Here is a 24,615-nt window from a genome sequence, read left to right as displayed (position 1 = left end):
ACCATATTTCTTTGAACTATTCACACTATCAATTACTATACGCTACAGTTTTTTTATTAAATGTATGAGAATGAGATTTTAAAACAAAAGGATAAAACCTCAACTTTTTTCCGCATTTTTCATTTAATATTTCAGTGAAGTAGAATGGAATGACTAACAATCGACATGGGAAATTCATTACCATAAATGATATCAGTATTTATAGAATCACCGATACCCAAGGGTATTATTAAAACCCATTTTGTAAATTGGATGTAGTTAATAGTTGGTGGGTAATTATTTTATTATAGATTTTTTTCCTGATTAGTCTTGTATTTTGCTTAAAATATATAATTATACAATTAGAATGTTTATGTACAGTAGGAAAGAATGATTAATACATTTTTTCTAATATTCAACTTGTTACTTTTGATCATAAATTATTTTGATACTTTGAAAACAAGGAAATAGGAAAATGATTATTTTTGTAATGGATAATTGAGAATTTTTGCAATTAATTTTTGAGTACTTGTGTGTACATTGAAGTATTTTAAACTTTACTAAATTCTCTGTACAAGTTATCATCTTTAAAAATTAACTAAAAATATCAAAAGTTTTTGCAAATAAAAGAAAAACTGATATAAATTTAACTATTTATATTTGACCATATTTTAGGAAATAAATTGAATGTTTTATGTACCATTAATGAAATTTATTTTTTTTATTTATAAAAAGGTAACGCATAATTGAACTATTTATAATTATGTGGCTGAAGGGGCCGTTTACGCAATTGGATGGTACAAGGTAACGCAGTGTGTGTGTCTGAACTTCCAGAAGGTTATTTTTTTTCTATTGATTTCAACTAGCATTTCCAATCTTTTAGATATTTGTAAAATTTAACAAACACTACATCAAAATTCCTTCAATTTCAATATTTGAATACATTTTATAATCATACAGGTGAAAATTAACCAGTTATAGAATTTCTGTATTCCTGAAAAGGTAACGCAATTTAAAAAAATTACTAATATTTTTTTTTTTTCATTTCAATAAAAAATTCAACTATTTGAGGAGTTGTATTTAACTGCAAAAACTACAGATGCAATTTCCCTGGTAACGCAGTTTCTGTTTGTAAAAAGAGTGTGCGTTTCCAAAGGGTTACGCGTTTTCCTAAATTTTACAAAAGATTTTTCATTTCAATTAAAATTCAAAACATTTGAGTATGAATTTTACCAGGCTTCAAAAACTGTCGATGTAATTTTCTCTTCAAGGTAACGCAATTTATACTACCAACACTTGTCGCGTCTCAAAAAGGTAGCGCGTTTTTTAAAAGTTTCAATAATCACGTCAAACCAAACAAAAACCTTGAAATAACATATGTACTCTCTATTTTATTCTTTGCGTTTTGAAAAGGTTGCGCGTATTCTAGAAATTATATTAAAAATATAAATACTCATAGTTTTTTCGAACTAAACATAACCTACAATAATTCAACCGTGCACAATATTTGGAAATATATTTAGAAACTTAGTTGAAAATTAACAATTTACGCCTTTTTCAATTGTGAGGGGTAACAAAGCTTTTAAAGAAATATAAAAAAAAATAATGATATTTCATATTATATGAAAGGTAACCTATCAAAGATAAATAAACTCGGTTTTTGAAGACGATAATTTGGTTATCGAAACGCGCGTGTTCATCTAGTGATTGTAAACAGTGTGTTCAGTACTTATGATCTGAGATTTAGTTGAACACACTATTTACAATACGACTTACACTTCCTGCCACCCCAACGAGTCTAGAAATTCCAATTTCGTTAATATTTAGATATTTTTTGTTTGTAAATCCATCAGGAAAGTTGTAAATTCCAAATTCGGTAGGTATACAGGGTGAAAAAGATTATTCCCAACTTTTGAAATGGGTATTGTGATATTTCAATAAATAAACTTATTCGCAGGAAATAAAACACACATAATTATAAAAATATATTCAGAATAAACCATTTATCACAAGATTTAAATTATTTATACAGAATGGTTTGCTAAAAAGATAACTATTTCTAGTGGACACAGACAAAACTATACTAAAATTAAATATATAACACATGTAGAAATATTTTTAGCTATTTTTCAGTCTATATCATAAGTATTTTTTTATTTAATGAACTTAAAATAAGTTAATGTACTGATGTTCACCGAACCAATCTTTATGATCATTCAAATATCTGAAAAAATATAAAATAGATCCCTTTAGAAGCAGTGAAAAAGCAGATAGTGTAATTTTGTGTTCAGTATTAGCGATTCCAGAAATTCTAACTTAGTTTTAATGACTAAGGGTTAGTTAAGACATTCCTTTGATTCCGAACCACTATAGTGAACTACTTTATAAACAGAAAGTTTTTCGTAACACCTGGACGCCAGTTAAAACATTAGAAATATTTCCCCAATGATAGAAAATATGTTAAGAGGTACAATTATTTTATTTTTATCATTGAGTTCAAAAATTGTTTACGGAAAGTGCTGCTAAAACCAACTCAAAATTAATAAATAATTTAGCAATAACAGAAAATATTACAAAGGAAAGTACAAAGATACTGAGGATCATCATATTTTGAAAGAGGAAGATTATGTTGGCATTTGGGGATGTAAAATATCAAATTTGCTATTCTGAAAAGAATACATTTTGAATTTAAGTGTAAAATAGAAAAGGGGGTCTTCAAAGTAATAAAGTTATTTCATTATTATTATTGTGAGTTTAAAAATTAATGGATTATTGGAAAAAATGCAAGGAAAGATGCAACTAAAACCAACGTTTTAAAAAAATAATAAATAATTTAGCAATAATGGATAATATTACAAAGGGGAGATTACAAAAATAATGAAAACCATTACATAATGATTTTGTTGAACTGTAGGGCTGTAAAATAATAAATTTGTAATTTCAAAATGGATATCTATAAAATATAAATATTGTGTGTTCCTTTAATAATGTATTATATTGAGAAGGTTAATTGTAGGTCACGATATATGAAAAACGTGTAATTCGAGTCGATTAACAAACACTTTTCGTTAAGAATCGAGACGCTAAAATATAACAAATCTTGTAACGATAACATTCAATTGAGTGATATTAACAATGATTGATTTACGTCTAGGGATGCGAGGCCCGGGTCTAGGGCGGGATTTGAGGGCAAAGTTTTTGAAATTGCAAAATTTTAGAGACGAAAAAAAGTGAAGACAGTGAACTTTTAAAAATGAATTATTTATTCGTATGTCATAAATTTTCTAATGTTAGAAAATCTATTATTAAAATAAATAATTTTTCATTTCCACATTGCGCAGTAACCACGAACATAAAAAAACAATTCGCCGTGATTTTAATGCCTAAAAAATCTACTTTGGCGCTGATTCACCCCAAGAAACTCAAAAGGTTTTAACTTCTATTTTGTCTATGATTTGTTATGGTGGATCCACGTTTCGTCTACGTTGCAAAAATTGTCAAACACTCCTAGAAAGTTATCACACGATTGGGTCGAGGATATCACAAGACTGGATTGGTTTGTTTCAGTCCCACGAACGAATTTTGATAAAAGTGCAACCTGGAGTGGGATTCAAGCTGTTAACATACAAGTACAATATTTTCATAGTTGTTTTTAGCAAAGTAACTTTAACCAGTTAACTGTTATATTTTAAGGTCTCGTTACTAACGAAACGTGTTTGTTAATCGACTCGAATTACACGTTTTTATGTATCGTGGCCTACAATTAACCTTCTGGTTCAACAACAGTCACACTATAACCAGATAAGATCTACTGAATGTATCTGTGTGAGGAAGAACAACCTACGTATACTAACGGGAGAACTGTTGTCTCAATGGACACATAAAGAGGCTAGACTTAGCAGAAAATGCAGATTCTGTTGCGCAGAGGACCAAACCTCTATCCACATTCTCTCAAAGTGTGAAACACTACAGAGCACTACACCTGGGTGCCTATGAAATAGAAGACGAAGACGAAGACGAAGAAGCAATTAAAGCCATCCCACATTCTGGACTTTCTAAAATGAGTGGAATTAACAGATAAAGTGTAATCATAGGGGGGACACTTTAGATCCTTTGGATCACAGAGTATATGGTACCTCAATATAATAAATTATTAAAGCATACATAATGTCTATCTAACACTCATATTCTAAAGATAACTATTTTGTTTGTTATATTTTAACGTCTCGTTCCTAACGGTATGTGTTTGTTAATCGTCTCTAATTACACGTTTTTTTTGATTTATCGTGGCCTTTAATTAATATGACTATTTTTTGATGACCTTAAGGTTCAACAACCGTCACAATAGTTTCCCAGGAGAGTATTTCCATGTATATTTCTACCAGTAATTGGTGTTACCCCTACCTACTTACTTTTCCAATGCTGTTTCTATTATTCTGTAGCTGATACCACTGAAGGATTTAGGTTCTATAAATTGTTTTTAGCGAGTCTGCCTGTTATTTCGTTTTCCTACACTCCAATGTGTCCTGGGATCCATTACAGGGTAACTATTTTTATTACCTAGTTCGTTTAACTTGTCCAGGAAAACCCAAACTATTTTCCTTGGCTATTGGACTATGATTTCCTGTTTGCTATAGACCCTATCTAGATTGAACTGGACACATTTTTCAGTTGCATATATTTCTACTTGAAAAATTCTTAGTATCTTATCCAAACTTTCAGAATGCTTGATTCTAGGATCATAGACTCCTATTGAAGCTGGTTTATGGTGATTCGTGTACCATTTGATGGCATTTATATTCAATTCTTATATGGTGTTTTGATTCCATTTGCTTCTACAGCTTAGTGTAGAGGTTAATTTTTCTCAATGTTGAATTTTTTTGGATATTCTTCTTGATGCATGTTTCAGGTTTAGTAATTTTTTATGGACATTTTTTCCTTGCTAATTCCATCTCTGTACAAGATTTAGGTTCACTTCTAGTTGTTGGACATGATCTCATGATCCCAAGCCAGTCTTTGTACCTTCAAGAGATTGTTCCTTGTGATGTTTAGAGTACTTCTAGGGTTATAATTACCTAATAACTTCCAATAAGTGCAAAAAAAATGTAATAAAATATCAAAAATCTTGTCATACAGATTTTCAGTTTCCGATGTGAAAGTAAGTATATACAACAACATTACGAGGGAATATTTTCTACTCCTACAACTTACGACAACAATATTTCATAGATAAAAGTGTATTTATCAATAAACAAAAGGAAAATAAGAATGAAAGCAAGTCACATAATAATATTTTAAACTTACTCGATAAGTAGATCAAAATGTCTAATTAACAACTTCATTTTATCTTCGGGAATATTAGTGGACATCAATAATTCTGGTAATTTTACAAACAATCGTACCAAATGTGTAGCACCATAAACTAATGAAGGAGGAGGCGGTTGCTGATGGTAAGCATAATCAGGAAGGATTTTCCACGTTAACGTTTTAGATAATGGTCCTGTTATATCCGAACTACCACTGGTAACACTATAAGTAAATTCAATATGAAATTGTAACTATTACGTTGGATAATTTATTTACCTCGAAGCTGGTTTGTAATTACTGTTGCTACTATTTTCATGAGGTGAGACATTACCGTTAGCTTGAGAATCGCTTCTATTCGACCTCAACGTTCTTCTTCTAGCTGTTATTTTATCAGTATCATTACCATTTTGTCCTAAATAATCTCCATTGTTCGAATCGTTACCTATATCACATTGAGATTTTAATCTACAAATAAAACTTTTAAATGGCTATAAAAAATAATTATATCGAAATAAATGTAATTTTGATGATACTTCACTTACATATTCTTTGGATCGCCACTGAACGGTTCAAAAATAGTTTTCTTTGTGGCAATCTGCCCGATTTCCTCTTTATACAATAATAAATCATTCAAAGTAAAATCAAAATATATTCGTAAACCATCTAGTACCTCTCTACATACTGTTAAACTGAAAAGTATTAAAAAAAAGAAATTTCAATATATTAGAGATGAGAATTTGTATTTGCATTTTTTTTGGATTGCGTAGATATAAATTATTAATTTGTTTCTACTCTCCCGTGCAATAATAATTATCAGCACAAATCTTCCAGCTGAATTTTTATTGCATACTTCTTATAGAATAATTGAAATCCAATAAGTATGGAAGGATATCAGCTACCATTATAAACTAATATAGCCTCTAAGATGGTTTTTAAACCACCTAAAAGCCTCCATTGGTCTTCATCATAAGTCATCACAAGTTCTTTATTTAATTCACTAACAAGTTTGCTATATATTAAATCTAGGTTCTTATACCTTGTTTTTTCTAATATTATCATCATTTAGATAATCTGAGTCCACTGCTTGACATAAGCCTCCAGTAATTGAATCCATTTGTGTCAGTTCTATGCATTCAACCAGTTTGATTGTATTGATGGACTTCCCCTATGATATGCATCTTGACGAGGTCTCCACTCCAGAATCTTTTTTACCCAGAGTCCATTCACAAACCTAGCTATGTGGTCTGCCCAGTTCCATTTTAACTAATAATGTAATCCAAAATTCAAATTGTTCAACTCACTGCATTAAATTTAATTACCATTAACTAGCTATTTGTAGATATATACTCCAATATCATTTTATAATTCAACAGAATTTCTTTTAGTAGTTTATTTGTACCATTTTCAATTTTTATTCTAAGAAAAATTCCTTCTTTCAAATCACCGAGTTACAAAACTAGTTCTTTATATTCAAATCTTACAGTTGATTTTTTTTGTAAAATATCAGCTACCGTTATGAAATGATGCAGCTTTTAAGATTGCGTTTGAACTACCAAAAAGGCTCCTGTTTTTTTCACAACCTATTCCAATTTTTTTCTTTAATGCACTAATACATTTGCTATTAAATCAATCAGGTTTCTTTATGTCAGATTTTCTTATATCATCATTCAACTCATTTGAGTCCTCTGCTAGACATAAGCTGTAATTAAATCCATCTATGTTGGTTCTGTACGGGATTCATCCAGTTTAATTACATTCTAATTATATCATAGAACCATCTAATTGATGGAAGTGCATCTCCATTCCAAAATCTTTTTACCTATACTTCAATATCATTTTATCATTTAACAGATATTCTTTTAGTAGTTCATTTGTCCCATTTCCAATTTCAGAGAGTTCAGATATCTGAAGAAAAATTGTCACTAACTGATAAGGACAGTTATAGAGCCACCCCTGATGCCCCAGGAATTTCTCCATCTCAATCCTACCTAGGAAAGAAATTAGGGACAGAACTTGATGCTATTTTCCCCCCAAAAAAAGTCTAAACCAGCTACAATGCCTAAACATTCCTTGACTGTGGATGAGAGGCCAGGTGCGCTTTTATCTCAATAATAAAGAGTCTTGGCAATTTGGAGTTGTAACTGAGTGTACTGGTTCACGCCTTTATATGATGAAACTAGATGTTGGTTGTAAGCTGAAGTGACATATCAATCAACTTTGTCTAAAGTGCCAATTCCTAGAGGTAAAACTAATGATAATTTTTTCAAGAACATATTACAACTTTTGGAAAAAATACCAATTTGGTCCAAAGAGAAAGTTTCACTAGAATGGCTTCTCTTAAAGTGTTAAATTTCACATTAGTATAAATTTTTTTCTCATATTAATAAGGAAACATGATAATTATAAAGATTACTTAAGAAATGTGGGTTAGTACAGTGAATTATTAAATAATCAACTTACTTTCTTTGTATATATTCAGATTTGGTCTTTCCACTAAGTTGTTGATTACTTGGATTCCTATACCTACCGGCAGGTTTTTCTGTCAATCCACAAATTTGATTGGTTGCATAATGGCGATAATAAGTTTCCAAAATGGTTGCAACATTTGGTTCAGCTGGTACTTTCAGAAACTGAAAATTTATGATAAAAATTTTATATTAAAAAGTTAACTGTTACATATATTTACCTTATTTTTTTCTTTAATCATATAATAATCTTGTTCGATCACCTTCCGTAAATCCGCTGTTAATTCTATGTATATAGTTTCATCTTCTGTAGATGAATCATCTTCCGAGCTGCTAGTTATACCTAAAAACAATAATATTTATTTAGTTCATAATTAGATTATTATAAGTACCTTGACCATCGTCTGTATCCATCCTTCCTGGACTACTAGAACTACCATCTTCTGATGCTGAAGCTCTATCACCAGGTTTTCTATTCTTTTTCCTTTCTTTCCTATACAAATAAGCTCCCCTACAAAGAAATAAGATAAGAAAATATGATATTTGAATGAGAAATACTTATTACAATTGCAATTGGGCTTTTTCAGCTAAATCTTTTTGTAACTGTCGGTTTTCTGGTGTATCTTTCAACACAAATTCTTCACTAACACATCTATCCCAAGAAGAATTCCAACCCTAAACACATATGAATTACTGAAATTAGGTAGTTAATCATTTTTATCAATAATTCAACTTTATAAATTAAAAAATCGCATATTATAGTAAAAAAATTAAAAAATATTTATATTTTGATAATAAAATTCCTATAAACTTTTCATGTCATCTAATTACAATAAAAAGTAGGGGAAAGATGACCATTTCTACGTACTTGAAAGTGGATTAAATATTCTATACTCTTTCGTCCCCTGTGGTCCTTATTGAAAACAATATCCAGTACCTGATAAAAGATTAAAATAACAGTATTGATTAGGAAAAATAAACTCCATACACATACAATTGAGGTTATGCTTACTTTAGAATCGTATAAAACTTTCGCTTTTGTAGGATCCGGTTCGTAGCATAGAACTCTTTCTCCTTCAAAAAATCTTAATTTTAGTCCCCTAGTTGAGACCATATCTCAAGTAAAAAATTTGTTTATTTACAAACAAATCACTTGGTTTACAAAAGTTGATACTGATGCGTATTTGTAAACCAACGTTGCCGTTTTTATGTTTCTCTACCTTTTATTTTGTTTTTAAGTTATTGTATTGCATTTTGCACGTAAATTTTCTTTTATTTTATAATTTTTGCAGCATCCAAAATTAAAAACTGCATTTTAAATCTGAAAATAAGATTTTCAACTCGTTTATACTTAAGCCGAGTTTACACTACAAGGGAATAAGTAACTGGCAATGATATGCGAAAAACTCGAACTCCAGTAGAGTATAATTTTGTGTAATGGGAATCAGCCTCGGGTTTTTACGCTCGAAGAGAAGCACATTTGAAACAAATTCTTGAGAATTCCATGTATGCTCAATAATTTTGATTCTACATTCAGTTGTTTTATCTTTGATTAATTAACTGACTCAAACTGGAGCTCTATCTTATATTTTGTATCTGAAGCTATGGATATAGTATACTCAAAAGTATAGTTCTTAGTTTTAGTTTCAAAATTGCTTTCATTCTACCTTAGGTAACGATACAAATGATTACCTATTTCTCAACTTAGCTTTCATTGACATATGCACTTGCGTTTTATTTTAATTTGTATAATTTTTTCGAATAAAAATAGGCTCAAGATTTCATATACCAAGAACTCTGTTATCACTTGGAAGAAAAATACATGATTAAATTATATTCAAGAAATTTGGCAGTACTCTCCGAGCAGTGTAAATAGTGCCTTAGTTGACAGAGATTAAGCTAGAACATACGTATTGTATTGTCAAGTTGATAAATATATTTGATTGGTAGATTTGATAAAAATGACATAAAATAATAGTCTAAATAACCAATTAAATATTCTCTAATAGTCATACATTTTATTCAAACATTCCCTTACTGATTTGTTGACGTTTTGATGTCAGTATTAATCAAATACAGTCAATGTCAAACGGTTGCTTACGTTTTGTGTTTAAAAGTACATGAAAAATACAATGTACTATAGACAATAATCTGTTTAAAATGTCTTCAGATTTTATTTTTACTGTTGTTTATGTTTTACTTTGTATTTGTTTGATATACCCTCCAACTGAGTTTGTAAGTGCAGGAGTAACAATAGAAAATCTTTTTAGTTTTACTCTAGGAAATCAACATGAAGGATTCGTATTATATCATTTAAAAAGACATTGCTTAATTCTTATTTTATATTCTCTTCTACCAATTGATTACATTATTTTAACATCTTTTCTTGGATATACAGATTTTGTAAGTATTTTATTGTAAATAAGAAAACAGGTTTGTGCATATTTACTTTTTAGCTATATGGTTTTTATCAAACTTTTCCGTTTTTTTCATCTTGCTTTTTAACTTTTGCGGTCATCCTTCCCGCCACTAGTATATATCAAGTACTCAACTGGAAGAGGAATAATTATGAAAAACATCCAGGTGTAATAAATATATCAAAGTTTTGTAATAATAATGTCGATTGGAAAACAGTCGCGAATAATATTGATATGGAATATCGTAGGTAACTTTTATTTATTTAATTTATGTAGGAAATTTGTTATAGAGGACATATTTTAGTGTTGACAAAATATGTTTGCAAACAAGTACAATTGTGACAGTAGTAGTTACTGAAAATTGGATAATTAAAGTGACACCTTTAACAATAAACGTTGTACATCAAAGTGACGCATCTTTAGTAGTAAAAGAAGCAAATTCTTTCGATCTTTCTCCAAATAATACAATCAGTGTACAATATTTGAATATAGAAGTGAAATCTGAAAGGCAAGGAGTGGAACCTTTCATTATAAGAATAAATGCTAGTGATTTTAGAGATCTGAAAGATAGAGTAGCTAGAAGTATTACAATTTTACCTAACGTTAAGTTCCATCAGAGTATTTTAGATCAATTTGTGGATGTTTTTAAAGAAACCATAAGCAATAATCCCATATATGAAACAAATGAGGTAGGTATATAAATTTATTGATGATTGAAAGTTTGATTGTTATGTAACTAATAAAAAATTGTACCCTGTTCAAAATTATAACTAAACAAATTTTTTGAAAAATGACAGGCTCAACTTTAGCAACCTTACTTCTAGACTCTGAGGCGCCACCTATTTATTGATAACCCCTTTTCCTCTAAGTTGATTCAAATTTTTTTTATTGGAAAATTGTCTATTATGGTTGTAATATGTTAATTCTCTTGGATAATTCATATGAACAACAGATCTGATCCACTGCTAAAAAAATATGACTTTTAAGAAGTTAACTCTTGGGGAGCTCAGTGGTGTAGTGATTAGAGTGGTCTACTATGTAAGGTTTGAGATTGAGGTCGTTGGGTGATACAATTGACATAGAGGGGGTCTAGTCACTCTCTGATCACCAAAAACATTGCTTCATGCGCTAAAATCCACTTCAATAAGTGGACTGCATACTTTGGACTGGATAAGATCCCTGAGATGAACTATGTCCACAAGACTATAAATCACTGCACTCACATAGGCTAGTTTGTGTACCGTCAAATAGGTACTTGTACTCATTGAAGGCAGTTGGAAGCACATGAACTGACTGATAGGGGATACAAACAGGATGAAATAGCAATATATATGTGCCCTTATTTCTGGCATCCAGGCAAAGAGGAGTCTACTCATTCAACCCGCTTCGGCAGGACATAAAAAATGTATCTGACAGTAGATAATAGGTGAACATAATGTAGTACTGTGACTGTAAAGACACGGGGGAGTAACAGCAGTGGAAGTAGCAAATTATTAAATTTGGGTAGGTGGCTTTTGTACCAAAGCAAAAGTGCTATAAAATTCGATATTTTATCCACAAAGTTTTTCAAAAACTAACAGCTAATGAGCCATATATGGACTCCTTAGTGGTAAAGGGTCGCCTTAGAGTCCAGAAGTTCGTAAAATGCAGACAAATGATATTAGTATTGGTTCACCTGTTAGTATTTTAGATTTCAGATCGTTGTATTGGTTGTATGACAGTTGATCCAAATGTAAAACTTCAAAAATTATGTGATGATTCCTCGGAAAGCCCAGATAAATGTACAAATTGCTACTGTAGACCAATGTGGTGTAGTGATTGTATGGCTAAATGGTTCGCGTCTAGACAAGAAGCAGAGAGGGTGAATACTTGGCTCTCTTCTAAATGTACTTGCCCTATGTGTAGAGCTACTTTTTGTATGTTGGATGTGTGTCTAATAAATACTGTTCAGAGAGAATGATTTTATTTTTGTTATTGCTTTGTTTATTAATGTACCAGAAAGTTTGAATACTCGCAATAAACTATTAACAAATATATTTTAGTTATTTCATTTACAACTGAATCTTCAATAATATAAATAGGAGTTAGTACTACAGATTGAGATAACTGGAATTCAATATATTTTTCATCATTCTACAAAGAAATTTTAATTATTAAGTGGCAGTGACTCCATACTTTGGACCAGAGCGCCTACCATAGCTTCATGAACGATCTGATTTGATAGCTGAAGAATCAGATGAAGTCTTACTGGAGAAGCACTCCAAGAGAGACCATCCAAAAGATTCATAACCATATTAGCTAAGAGGAACCCTCATTACGTCTAGGAACGATATTAAACTGTTGGACAGAACACTGATCCATCGAATACCACGTCAAGATAAAATAAATAAAATAAGGCATAGTGCAGTACAACTGCAGAGTCTATGAACGAGTCATGAAACAGCAGAGCATCTACTCTAAATATCCTGTCCATTTCATTAAAAGGCTTAGGTATCTTGAAGGGGTAGGGCTAACACCTTGGGAAGCTAAAAAACTAGCCTCCTAAGTGGGAGGTGGCTACATATTTTGGATGCGGAACCATGAAATGTAGAGTCTCGGACAAAATATCTTCTAGGTGTGACAAATTGGGATACAGAATGATAGAAACGAAACACACAGCTAACAATATTTAGATATATGATATTTGACAATGCTTCTGACATACCAGGCTCTAAAATTTTTAATCCTGAAGTAAAACTGTGCCTTGGTCATTCAAAGATAAATATTTAATTTACTCTAAAATTTGGTCATTTATATGGCAAATGCGTTCTTTAAAATGTTATACATATTTTTAGTATCTACTATAGATATCAACCTTAATTTGATACAACTTTTTCCAAGTAACTGGAGTTTTTGACTTTTCTAAACTCTCGTAGTACTGTCGACTTTGTTTAGTTTTCACACAAAGATGTGGTTTAGTTACGATATAAACAAATGTATTTTATTTTTACACTTATACAAAACTTCTTTTTTATGACAATATTAACGCTACCCTTATGTCATTGCTAGAAATAGACATAGTAATTACCATAGACAAAGTAATATTATGGCTGGAATCTTGTCTTTGACACATATATGTAATACTTCAGTAATCAGGATTATTGTCACACTAAATATTATTCTACTCAGTTTATAATTATAATTTATTGAGTATTCAACAAGTACAAACCCATTAAATACTAGATTAGGAACCCAACGAGTTACTCAGCTATATAAATAGGTCATTTCAAGTAGCGCGATTCGAAGCGTCAGCCATATTTTCGTGGTGGAAAAATATTTTATTTCATTTGCGTACATAGAATTGATTGTTTTGAACGCTTTTTTCATTGACAAGAAAATGGATATAAAACATACTACAACTAATAAGAAATTTCAATGAAAATAAAGGGATATTTGTCCCCTAAGATAATATGGTGGCTGGTTGTGACGTCATCCAGAAATTATCTATTATGTTTCTTTCTTCACATCTTCATGTATATGTTAGAAAATTTTTAAACAATCCTCGTAAGATCACTTATATTAAGATGTGTCGTGATTATATTTTTTGTTCGGACGAAATTAGTGTCAGCAAAGAATAATAGTTTCAAATCCGTCGCAAATTACTGCCTAATTCAAATTTTATTGATTGTGTCGAATTTAAATGTTAAATTTACTTCCTGAAAGTTGCACGTTCTGAGATATATCATCAAAAACTTTTGAAAATTATAATTGCAATATATTCAATTATTTAGCTGTAATATTAATTTTACACTAAGTTATTTATAGATGAATAACTTAATAACTTTTTTTTTACTTATTAGTTGTTATAAACGTTTATATTATTTATATTGTAACAAGTAATAGTAGAAGTATTTTCACTTCATAACCTCACTTTCCTTGTTCTTTCTACCATTCAAATTGCATTAGACAATATTTAATTTTATACCTTTAACTGTAGATATGAACTTTTATTTTCCAAAAACACATTGGAACACTTTTTTACTTCTGATGAAATTGAGAACAAAAACTCACATGATAAATTCCAAGTAAATGTATTATTGAATAAACCAATATCGCCAATTACTGCAGACACCGGGATTTTCAAAATCTTTAAACATAAATAAATTATCTATCTTGAGTTATCATCTGCGTGAACCGTCTATAAAATATATTTTAAATTGCAAATTGGATTTACCACTGAAGACGAAAAATTTAAAATAAGTGATCCAATCAGCTGAACTAAAACCAAATGTTTGTAAATATTTTCCTAAAATTGCAGTTGAAACTGTACCCTAGTAACAAAGTTCTTTTATGAATCGATCAGCTGATTTTCATCTACGTATTCTTTTCATCAAAATATATTGCGTTTTGCATTGTATTTTTAATATTTAATTTCTTCTTGCTATAATCCCAAAGTCTGATTAGGTTGTAAGCTATCTTTTAAACTTATTAAGTAAATCCTATTAGTTTCTCCATATAATTCATTTATATTCCCACTATGAACGAGGAACGACGTAAGTTATTTTTTTATTTGTAAATAAATTACCGTTTTAAAACTTTTTGTTTATAATTATTTTTCAGTTTCAATATCTGCTCAAGGTGGGTATAAATATGAGGATGGTACTGCTTACGTAGGTACGTGGAATAGTAAAGGTCAAAAACAAGGAGAAGGTCATTTGCAGCTACCAGATGGTACGCGATATGACGGGATGTTTGAAAAGGGTTTATTCCATGGTATTGGGGTGCTTTCGTTTCCCGATGGAGCAAAGTAAGTTTTCGTATTTAAATATGAATATATTTTCCAAAATTAACAATATTTTATGAGTTTAATTATCTATATAATAATGAAATCTGTAATTTTAATTGTGTTATTTACACCATAAAGTTACATCAACTTATACTTTGAACGATACGTCAAAACGATCTTGCACGACTACGAACGAATCAATATTCCTTTGGCATTGAATGGCTCCGAAAGAATTATCGATTGTACGATTGTTGTACATTAATCAAACAAATTTTTTTATTTAAATCGGAAAAGAAATCGAGATCGGTTATGTATTTCTAAAGAAAATAACCAGAAAGTAATGTTTCTTCTCTATTTTGATAATTAAAATGCTAAAAGAAAAGAATAGCTTGAATTAAAATCGATTATAAAATCGAAAAATACCTATGGTCGACATTAGTTCACGTGCGTTAGTTCTATGATCCAAATTGTGTAACGTCAACTCTCATAAATTGGTAACTATCTGCTCTGTTGCCAGATTTTGAAAAAAAAATTTCACTTGTCAGGTTCGTTCCTTTTTACAGTTGATATATATTGAAAATATATTATTAATTTGGAGATATAATTATACAACTTTAGTTAGTAGGCAAAATTATTTAGATAAACCACGGAATTTAGAAACAATATTATAAATTTAAACTATTTGAATACTATAAAAACATGTACCGGGTAGGTTAGAAATGTTTCGTTTTATTTCTACAGATTTGAAGGAGAATTTTTTGACGGTTGGTTTCATGGTTACGGTATATTCTGGAGGGCGGATGGTATGAAGCACGAGGGTGAATTCCGCGGTGGAAAAATTTGGGGATTAGGTTTAACAACTTTTTCGGATAACAGTCATGGTTTTCCCAGAAACGAAGGCTTTTTCCACGATTGTCAAATGAAAACATGTTCGAGATGCCCTCAAGTTATCAAGAAAGCTCAGAGAGTCGCTTTTATGGCCAGAAATAAATATATCACTAAATTAAAGGTTTAAAATACATATTTGTGTTCGTTTTTGTTTCCTTTTTATACAGGTCGAGTCACGATAAACTCTAACATTTTTGGAGTCGATATTTTCCCACAAAAAAGTAGAAAAGTTTGTGCAGGTCTATGGTGTATGTTAAATACACAGTTCACTGTTTGTTTATTACATGTCATCGGAAATTTGTTGCTTGTCTTATAAATTCATAATTTCTTCAAATAAATGGTTAAAGCCGTGTGTGGAGGATCCGGTTTAAAAACGATTTGGCCGTTTTCTTTATAATCAGTGTAATCGAGTGAAAATTTCACTCGGAAATTCAATTTTTCTGCTAATTTCGATGAATATAAACTTGTGCAGGCTATGGTTATGAACTGGTATCCTTTTTCCTTCGCCAAAACACTGAAACGATAAATTTTAAAGCTACTTATACCGTGTTATTAAAAAAAAACACGTAGGGTAATTCCGGGGGAGATGGGTGAAAAATGTCTGGTATTAATTTGTCTAGGGTCGCCAAACCTAATAGCCGGACAGACCAGCCAGTTTGAGCGGACATTTTAGTAGATACCCTACATTATTGAGGATTTTTTCTCAATATTAATAGGTACGACAAAAAATTGTATGTAAAATCAAGCTTTTTGACATAATAAATAAAATCGAATGCCAAATAAGTCTAAGGGGCTACTATATTAATAATCGGTCAAATAGTCATGAGTCAACATTAAATTCTAGATACTGAAACATTTACCAACATGTTTAAATTCTTCTTAAACACCTATTTTGGGTCGATGTCACTATTTTCAATTTAGTTGCAATTCGGCACTTACAACAAGTGTTGGTGAACTTTTTTTCCGTAAAAATAATGGAAAAGTAATTAATTTGACTTTGATTAGGTTAGGTTAGGTTAGGAAGATTTTCCCGGTGTTCTAACCTCAAAATAACCATATTTGAGAAAATGCTTTACGAAACATGATATGGCCATCTCATCCTACCTAATGAATGCACTAATTACGCTATATTTTCTATATTACACTTAACAACAATTTTTTACGGCTTCGGTTTTTCGTGATTTCGCTGAGGCCTTGTTTTATTCTGATAATGATATTCTGATTAACAGACTAGAGCATTATGGCATCCGAGGTGTTTCCTTAATGGCAAATGTTCAAGTAAATCGCCAGCTAGCAATGGTGTACCTCAGGGTTCAGTTTTGGGTCCAGTTCTTTGCCACAGACTTACAAAGCTTCATTCACATTCTACCATAGACAAAAATCTCTTAATTACTATTAAGTCCTGGTCAGACGCGACCGGTCTCTGTTTATACACCGAGAAAACTTTAGTTTTATCACATAAAGGAGCTTCAGAATCTTTAAAAGTCAACAATGACTCAAGTTTCTCGGTCGACATATTGACGGCGCCATTCAATGGTCGGTACATGTAGAAAACTTGCCAAAAAAATTATCCTCCGCTTGTTTTGCCATTTAATCCGTGTCTAACCTTTTCACTGCTAGTATGACATTATCAATCTTTTCTGAAATCCATTAGGATGGGTTTACGGGACTATTTTAGTCAGTTATACCAGTCAGATGCTTAACACTTTCACTGCCATGAGCTCAACCTGTGTGCTATGCAGTGATTACCAAAATATGAATTTTATGTTATGTTATATGGTTTTGTTTGTACAAATAGACTGATGTACAACAATTTTTTTCCATAAATTGACAAAAAAATTGTGAACACGAGAGCCGTGTTCAAGGCACCCAGTATGATATCTGATGGAATGTGCCACCGACACGCCTAACGTATCCTTCACAGTTTTTCAGTAAACTTGTAAAAACACTTGGAATTATGGATTATAGGTATATTTGAACAGCCAAGGATAATAATAAAATATAAAATATTCCATAAAATCTACAACTGTTCGTGGTAAACTCTAAAACAAGGTGTTAAACACAATCCGGGCTCCCCAGGACATTGAGGACAAAAATATAGTAGGTTTGCCAGTAGTCCTTACATCTGCGCCTTTTTGTATTACCCTTTGCATCTTTTGGGCAGAGGATCTAATAGATTTTAGATTACAGATAATCTAAAGTCGTAAAGATTTAGCTTCGTTGGTGCATCTTGATTATGCATAATATACGCATTTATCAACATAACTTGAATTATGTGAATACCCAGCTTTTTATACCAGCGAAAAGTTTTGTGTTCCCAACTGTAATCACTAATTAGCTGATCACAATGATCTATACCACTCTTAAACTGATTATATTCGTTAATTAGCTGTAGTTTCAGTTGTTCCCTACCTCTCTTGGAAACAGTTGGTACCAAGTCTCCTTCAAATTCCCTGCGATATTTCCACATACATACATATGTTCCATCCTGTAAATACTCGCAATAACTTTCACCAACCGCTAATTGTCTGTTTGTAACAGTCAAAGGAGTTTCTACACGTTTTGATCGTAAAGTTCCAGTCAAATAAGTGTTGACTTGCAACAGTTTTTTAGATAATTCGACGCTAGTATAAAAATTATCTAAATAAATCGAGTGACCCATTTTAAATTTATCCTCCAGAAGCTTTAATACCACCTTTTGAACGTGTTTTCTTCCGCCTACATTTTGGTCAGTGGTACCTCCGTATACGAAAATATTTTATATCGTATTTGTGGCGTTTTCCCTTGACATTCTGGCGAAAATTAAGTCTACCTCTCAACAAAACCTTTGATTAATCGATGGACATTTCTTTATGTGGATTATTATACATCTTTCATTCTTGCGTTATAATCAATGCTGTAATTTTATCCATCTTGATTTGTTGGTAAGTGTAAGGCATGAAGAATCAAAAGAAAACGATTTCTGCTCATAATTTTCCCAAATATTGAAATTTGAAATAGAAAGTTGGTTTCCCAATAATCGTTAAGTCTGTTTAGTTTTATCGTACCCATATGAAATAAAAGTCCGAGAAAACGTTTCAACTCTTCTCTAGTAACATCTTTCCACTGTGTAATGTGTTCTCTATAATGAATTCATAAAACTCGTCCGTGGCGAGAATGTTAAAATATTCAACAGGCACCTTATTTTCAATATTAATTTCCAAACTGGTACTCTTACAAATGGTATGTGTTCTCTTCTTGGTATCACTGTTGACCAAGTTTGTCCTTGGGCAACATCCACCTGTGATATACGATCTTGCTGAACATCAACATCTTGCGCCATAGTTTCTTCTGCAACACTTGATAACTCCTAATCAGTAGATTGATTCCTTTGAGTTAATTCGTATTCATCATCCGAATCTTCCAGAGCTCTTAACAACTCCTCGTCAGTTAGTTTAACAGGTTTTCTCTTTTTCGAGGTGGATGGTTCACAGAAATCCTCCATAACCAACAAAATGGTCGCCAAATATCGTCCTACTATTTCGTTAAAACCGACACGTGTGATTTCAACAAATCTGAAAATACTTTTCACAACACAGATTCACGAAAATAAAAAACCACGTACAACTTGTATTACTACAATGCGTAGACTAAATGACCGGACCTATAACGAATCATTATCTGCGTTATCCGGGAATTCCCAACCCGAAAAAATTCTTAGAAGATAGGACACAGCAGGCGTGTCTCGGTGACACCTCATAGATAAGAGTACGGTCACGGTGGGCGTATTGCAGGCGTTGAAAGTGTTAAAATCTCGCGCTCGACTTTATGGATGGTCCGCAAGCACAGAACATTCATCTGGACTTTCTGAAATGGGGCAAAGCAGAGAAAACTTCACTGTCCCGACTATAAAAGGGCGTCGCAGTGAAAAGGCTAAACAGCTTGATTCTCGTTCTGCTTCATCAACTTACTACTCATATATATACAAGCATATAAAAGACATGCAGTCACGAGATTTCCTGATCTATTAGAAATGGTGAGCTATGATTGGGTGCAAATGTTTTTTGAAAAGAAATTTCGATATTTAATTGAGGAAATCACAAGAGGTGTCGTAGGCTAGAAGTCAATGGATGAATAAAGCAGAAACAAGCTTCTATTTTGAAATGCTTGAAAATGACTTTACAGCATGGATAAGTCCTGGTTGCAATTAAATAACCGACCAGGTCATGTTTTGGCTGAAAAAGGTTACAAAGTTGTAGCAAGGTCAACCTCCACAGAAAAAAGAGAAGCAATCACGGTAATTGGTTGTTGTAAAGGAGAAAGGAAAATACCTGAATTCGAAGATGAACAGACACATGCTCTGGGTGCATGAAAATTACACCGAATTTGAAGGCATGTGTGGTAATGTTGTTGCAAAATTTTTTGAATCCGTTAAAGTGATTTATCGATCATTTTTTTATGAGAAATAAAGGGAAATCTCCCTCGGAATTACTCTATATTGGATCAGAAATGATTATGTAACTGTCACAAAAAAAACTGGACGTGATTGTGGATACATCAACATAAATAAAAATCATCACAATGTTCGAATCACAAAAATAGTATTTACCTGTGATATAACCAAAAATAAAAATTAGTTCATTAAGATTCTAGGTCTAATTTTTTCTTACCTCGCTTTTTCAAGCAATGTTGTTGCTATTCCCATTCCTCTACAACTTTTTGCAACAGATATGACTTGTACTGATATTCCTCTGGAACATTCTGGATATATTTGAAAAGGATCACATTGTTTATCGGCGTAATCTAATAATCTGACTAATTTATTATATTTTTCATTTTGACAATCAAAAATTTTCTGTTGTTCAACTTTATTGACACTTACACATAAACAGAGACCTGAAAATACCGATAAATATATAAATTAGAATCCGTTCTACGAGATATGGCCATAAAGTAACGAGACTAGTGCTGGTACAGAAAAACTACGCATGCGTCAAAGGTTAACGATTCTCAGCTGTTTAGCCTGAAGCCTATTTCGAAAGCGATGTCTGTAGACAAACCGGTGTAGCCGTTGCCTCCGTTTGTATAAGGACTGAAACTATTGAGATCAATAAACTTTTGAACGCATAAACTGGTGTCAAACAAGGAATGTAGGGCGGATGACCCATCAATTCGATGTTTTAACTGTTCAAAATCGTTTTTGTTTGAGCTGATGTGTGACAACTGGCAACGATTCATCTTCTGCGATTGGTTTCTTTGATTTTTTCGAACACTTGTATCAAACAAATGCTGGTGTACCATTCAGAATGGAAAATTCTACGTTGCTATAATAGAACCGTGAACACATGTTCAATTTTTCCGAAAAAACATGCTTTTACTTTGAAATGTTCGGTGCGCGAACAAATTTTGTTGGTTTTTGTTGGTTTTAAAAGACCCATACTGTCGATTTCTGTTTAGTTTCGGCTTCATATGCATAGATCCTTGTCACGATCTTATCGAATTTTTTCAACATTTCTTTGCACCAAATTATGCGGTATCTAACGCAAATAAATATTTTTGACAATATGTGAGTGAGTGAAACTAATGCCCAGTTTACGCACAGCATCGATGTTATCTGGCAAACATTTTGGACGACCTTCACGAAATTCATCCTGTAGCCTCGATTGAATTCGTAAAACCAGTGACACACGTTCTTATAGTACGTTCCCCATTAAAAATATCAAACTTTATGATGGTAATGACAGATTTGACATATTCACATCAGTGTTGCCAAATCTCAAAACTTAAATAGGAGCCCGCCTATTGCAACGAATGTTTGTTGCGTCCACGTGTTTTTGAGTGATTCAAACGAAATGATGTTGAAGATTATTTACGTTCAGGCGCCCTTCCACGTCAAAAACGGATGAAAAAGAAACGGTTTCAAAAATTTTACACGAGGAATTACATATGACAAAAGTTGGTGCCAAAAAATCTGACTTCTGACCAAAAACTCTTGCGTCAACGGGTCTGCTCAAGTTTCTTTGAAAGGTTCTGCTCTGCTTTGATCAATGGAAAAAGCTATGGAGAGGTGTGTGGTGAGGGGATGCAGAATACTTTTCATAATAATACCCCTTTTCGTAACCAATCTCGTTATTTAATGGCCAGACCTCGTATAGTTGTGGCGATGATAAAAAAATATACATAATATCAAAATAAAATATTTTAAAATTAGTTTTTTTCATAAATTCTGATAAAAATATTGTGATAAAGACTGAAAGTAGTCGAAACATCAAATTTTTATCTGTTTTTCAAAAATTAAGAGAAAAAAATTATTTTAAAACAGAAGAGACCTAAAATGAAGAACATATGGATAGATAAACATCTATAAAAAGTGTAAGAAATAAGAAATATGATATTTTATATCATCGGTCTCGTTATTCAATAGCCACACCTCGTATATCAACCATGAAATTATTCAAGTGTCAATTTTAGGTTATTTGAAGGCTTGTGTTACTAAGAAAACGCTCGAAAATGCTTGTTTGCTTATTTTGACGATTGTCTTTCGCATAACTTACCAACAATTTCATTATCTTTTATTGCCATTAAGTTAACCCCGTCGGGGATGTGCCCCACCGTAAACTCTTCTAAAGTTTCACACGTTGGATTGTCATCGGTAACTAATTCCAAAAATGCATTTAGCGGTTCGTCCTTGAAGAAAATATCTCGTAAAAAATACGTTATTTTCGGTATGTCATCTTTAGTTACGTTCCTAACTTCACAACAAACATTTTTGTTCAATTTTTTCATGTTATTTTATATAACTATTTGCTAAAATTGTGAAAAGTTTAAATTAAAAACATTATTTGTTCGTTTAATTTACAACTTTTGTCATATTTAATGAGATTAAATTGTATATCTGAGTAGATTCGGTAAAATTAAAACAGTGGCGTACAGATAGAAGTATAACAGCAGCTGCGCAGTAAGACATTAATTATAGTCTATTTTTATGCACGAAAGAGTAATAAAATAAGAATAATTACTAATCCAAAACTTAGTATGGTCATTTTACAGAATAATCTAAATATATCCTAAAATTTTTATTGATATACCTGAGCTAATACAAGTTTTCAAGCTTCTACTTGTCTTTTATAACCATAAACTGTCATATAATACTCCTATATGGACAGTGGAAGCTGCTCCGACTAAGGAAGACAGAATGATAACGCTTTCTCTATCCCCCGAGGCTCCAGCTCGATTCTGCGCATTCTCAAGCATGCGCAGTATAGATAAAGTGTCTCGAACGAGAGAGAAAATGAATATTGTGGACACCGTAGCGAGGGACGTTTTTTCTCATACCACCAAACTGTCCATATAGGAGTATTACATATTTGTAAGCTGTACAGAACAATAGAAAAAAATTGTGAGCAGATTAATTAGGTCAAAATATAAGTTTACACCGGATATATTCATTATATTTATATAAATGGTATTTCATATGAAAATACTGGAGGTAAAACTGAAAAAATATTTCAACTGTCTACTAAAAGAAGTGGTTACGATTGCTTCATCATTTTATTACTCTCTAATCCATGAAAACAGACTTTAATTTGCTTCAAACAATTTTATGAGTTATTACACTTGTCAGGCTTTTGAATAGATACTTTAAATGTTATTTTAAATACATTATTCTAAAGAAAAGTACGTTTTCAAATTTCATAAACTGATCTACCAATATACTAGGTGTGATAAAAAAGACGGTGTATTATTTTTGCAATATAAAATTCAAATCAATACCTCAAAGTACTGCCTTTGACTTGTGTTATTTAAAAACAATTTTCCTCTGATATCTCGTAGCATGTCACTTAACAACACTGTTTAAAGTCAGTCACTTATATCCATTTTGTCGAAATAATGGCAAGTAACAATGCGTAAACCACAAAAGTCACAATTAAAACACTTGACAGGTACGTTAACAAGCGAAGAATAAGTCTTTTGTTTGCCACTCAGACAAAATGGCTGACTTATCAAAGTCACATGTTCTAGAATAGTGTATTTAATGCGTATATAAATTCAACTATCTCCCAACGAAAATATCATCCGGACCCGGTATTATTAATTTGTTATCATTCGAATTTGCTTAACCTTGATTTGGTTAAATTTAGTTGCGAATAATATTGTAAGTTTTAATAGTTTATATATTTGATTACAAGTCGATAATACGTACCTTTCACTTTCACGATTTTATTGAAATATTTACCAGCGAGTTAGATACACACGGTCAAATCAAACTAATAATACATTCTGGCGACTATCGCAATCGGATGTTGCATAAACAATTTTAACATTTATTTAAAAATATAAAGAGGGGAAATACAATAGTTTACAGCGAGGTTATTACGTCATATGGTTTATGTTGTATTAATTTAAACAGATAATAAAGGTGTTATTTCACTGATAAACTTGAAAATCTAGTATTTATACGATAGAATTTGTAAAGCCGGTTAAATCTGGATTGTTTAATACAACTCCAGACCAAATATATAAAAGCGAATGAACCTGAGAGATCGTTGACCGGGAATATTAGCATTAGTAGATATTGGTAATAATTCAATTTGTAATATTATATTGATTGAAAATAAAAATAAATTGATAATTTATTATTATTTCGTTAAGTGATTCGTATAGAATTTCTAATATGTACAAATAACGTTGCACGTCACTCATACCGTGTTGCCAGATCGTAAAAAAATTTAAGAATTAAAAGGAATTGAATTCTGAATATTTTGAAATATTTACCAATTGCTTTGTATAAAATGATTGAATATGGTTATTTCGT

At 31.5% G+C, this 24,615-nt stretch overlaps 4 protein-coding genes across 7 annotated transcripts; 2 read left to right on the top strand and 2 right to left on the bottom strand.

Annotated features, from left to right (window-relative positions):
* Nucleotides 1–1,951: 1,951 nt before the first annotated feature.
* LOC130898131 (male-specific lethal 3 homolog) lies at nucleotides 1,952–9,132 on the bottom strand. 2 transcript variants are annotated; one of them, XM_057807195.1, is made up of 10 exons: nucleotides 8,764–9,132; nucleotides 8,620–8,688; nucleotides 8,317–8,426; nucleotides 8,144–8,262; nucleotides 7,973–8,094; nucleotides 7,747–7,916; nucleotides 5,829–5,975; nucleotides 5,563–5,751; nucleotides 5,284–5,508; nucleotides 1,952–2,203 (listed from the first exon to the last, which is right to left on the bottom strand). In XM_057807195.1, exons 1-10 carry the CDS (start codon nucleotides 8,863–8,865, stop codon nucleotides 2,146–2,148), a joined length of 1,311 nt encoding a protein of 436 aa, XP_057663178.1. In that variant the 5' UTR covers nucleotides 8,866–9,132; the 3' UTR covers nucleotides 1,952–2,145. The 2 variants fall into 2 exon arrangements, with proteins under 2 accessions (XP_057663178.1, XP_057663177.1); XM_057807194.1 differs by having other exon boundaries at nucleotides 5,563–5,763; nucleotides 8,764–9,109.
* Nucleotides 9,133–9,817: 685 nt separating this feature from the next.
* LOC130898129 (E3 ubiquitin-protein ligase TM129) lies at nucleotides 9,818–12,204 on the top strand. Its single transcript, XM_057807193.1, has 4 exons — nucleotides 9,818–10,154; nucleotides 10,208–10,416; nucleotides 10,473–10,857; nucleotides 11,859–12,204. The coding sequence occupies exons 1-4, from the start codon at nucleotides 9,912–9,914 to the stop codon at nucleotides 12,126–12,128; spliced, it is 1,107 nt and encodes a 368-aa protein (XP_057663176.1). The 5' UTR covers nucleotides 9,818–9,911; the 3' UTR covers nucleotides 12,129–12,204.
* A 2,351-nt stretch (nucleotides 12,205–14,555) lies between these two features.
* On the top strand, nucleotides 14,556–15,954 carry LOC130898128 (MORN repeat-containing protein 4 homolog). The gene is made up of 3 exons (XM_057807192.1): nucleotides 14,556–14,700; nucleotides 14,768–14,954; nucleotides 15,675–15,954. Exons 1-3 carry the CDS (start codon nucleotides 14,685–14,687, stop codon nucleotides 15,946–15,948), a joined length of 477 nt encoding a protein of 158 aa, XP_057663175.1. The 5' UTR covers nucleotides 14,556–14,684; the 3' UTR covers nucleotides 15,949–15,954.
* On the bottom strand, nucleotides 14,960–24,411 carry LOC130898127 (arylalkylamine N-acetyltransferase 1-like). Of its 3 annotated transcripts, none has more exons than XM_057807191.1 (4): nucleotides 23,574–24,411; nucleotides 22,355–22,487; nucleotides 20,471–20,696; nucleotides 14,960–16,335 (listed from the first exon to the last, which is right to left on the bottom strand). In XM_057807191.1, exons 1-4 carry the CDS (start codon nucleotides 23,634–23,636, stop codon nucleotides 16,140–16,142), a joined length of 618 nt encoding a protein of 205 aa, XP_057663174.1. In that variant the 5' UTR covers nucleotides 23,637–24,411; the 3' UTR covers nucleotides 14,960–16,139. The 3 variants fall into 3 exon arrangements, with proteins under 3 accessions (XP_057663174.1, XP_057663172.1, XP_057663173.1); XM_057807189.1 differs by having other exon boundaries at nucleotides 22,355–22,607; nucleotides 24,004–24,371; XM_057807190.1 differs by having other exon boundaries at nucleotides 22,355–22,607; nucleotides 23,574–23,814.
* Nucleotides 24,412–24,615: the final 204 nt, after the last annotated feature.

This window comes from Diorhabda carinulata, chromosome 9 (genome assembly GCF_026250575.1).
Source record: "Diorhabda carinulata isolate Delta chromosome 9, icDioCari1.1, whole genome shotgun sequence".
In the NCBI taxonomy this organism is placed as follows: Eukaryota; Metazoa; Arthropoda; class Insecta; order Coleoptera; family Chrysomelidae; genus Diorhabda; species Diorhabda carinulata.
Note: the sequence above shows the minus strand (reverse complement) of the source record. Positions and strands in the feature narration are given on the sequence as shown.

Bases quoted from the DNA above. Each gene is read 5' to 3' on its own strand.
- LOC130898131 (XM_057807194.1), bottom strand. From the start codon at position 8,865: ATGGTCTCAACTAGGGGACTAAAATTAAGATTTTTTGAAGGAGAAAGA. The intron at 8,095-8,143 runs GTACTTATAATA...TATTGTTTTTAG, and splicing joins GGATACAGACGATGGTCAAG to GTATAACTAGCAGCTCGGAA. The intron at 7,917-7,972 runs GTAAATATATGT...ATAAATTTTCAG, and splicing joins TGATTAAAGAAAAAAATAAG to TTTCTGAAAGTACCAGCTGA.
- LOC130898129 (XM_057807193.1), top strand. From the start codon at position 9,912: ATGTCTTCAGATTTTATTTTTACTGTTGTTTATGTTTTACTTTGTATT. The intron at 10,417-10,472 runs GTAACTTTTATT...GACATATTTTAG, and splicing joins ATTGATATGGAATATCGTAG to TGTTGACAAAATATGTTTGC. The intron at 10,858-11,858 runs GTAGGTATATAA...TTAGTATTTTAG, and splicing joins CCATATATGAAACAAATGAG to ATTTCAGATCGTTGTATTGG.
- LOC130898128 (XM_057807192.1), top strand. The intron at 14,955-15,674 runs GTAAGTTTTCGT...TTATTTCTACAG, and splicing joins TCGTTTCCCGATGGAGCAAA to ATTTGAAGGAGAATTTTTTG.
- LOC130898127 (XM_057807189.1), bottom strand. From the start codon at position 22,586: ATGAAAAAATTGAACAAAAATGTTTGTTGTGAAGTTAGGAACGTAACT. The intron at 20,697-22,354 runs GTAAGTTATGCG...CGGTATTTTCAG, and splicing joins AAAAGATAATGAAATTGTTG to GTCTCTGTTTATGTGTAAGT. The intron at 16,336-20,470 runs GTAAGAAAAAAT...TTATCGTTTCAG, and splicing joins ACATTGCTTGAAAAAGCGAG to TGTTTTGGCGAAGGAAAAAG.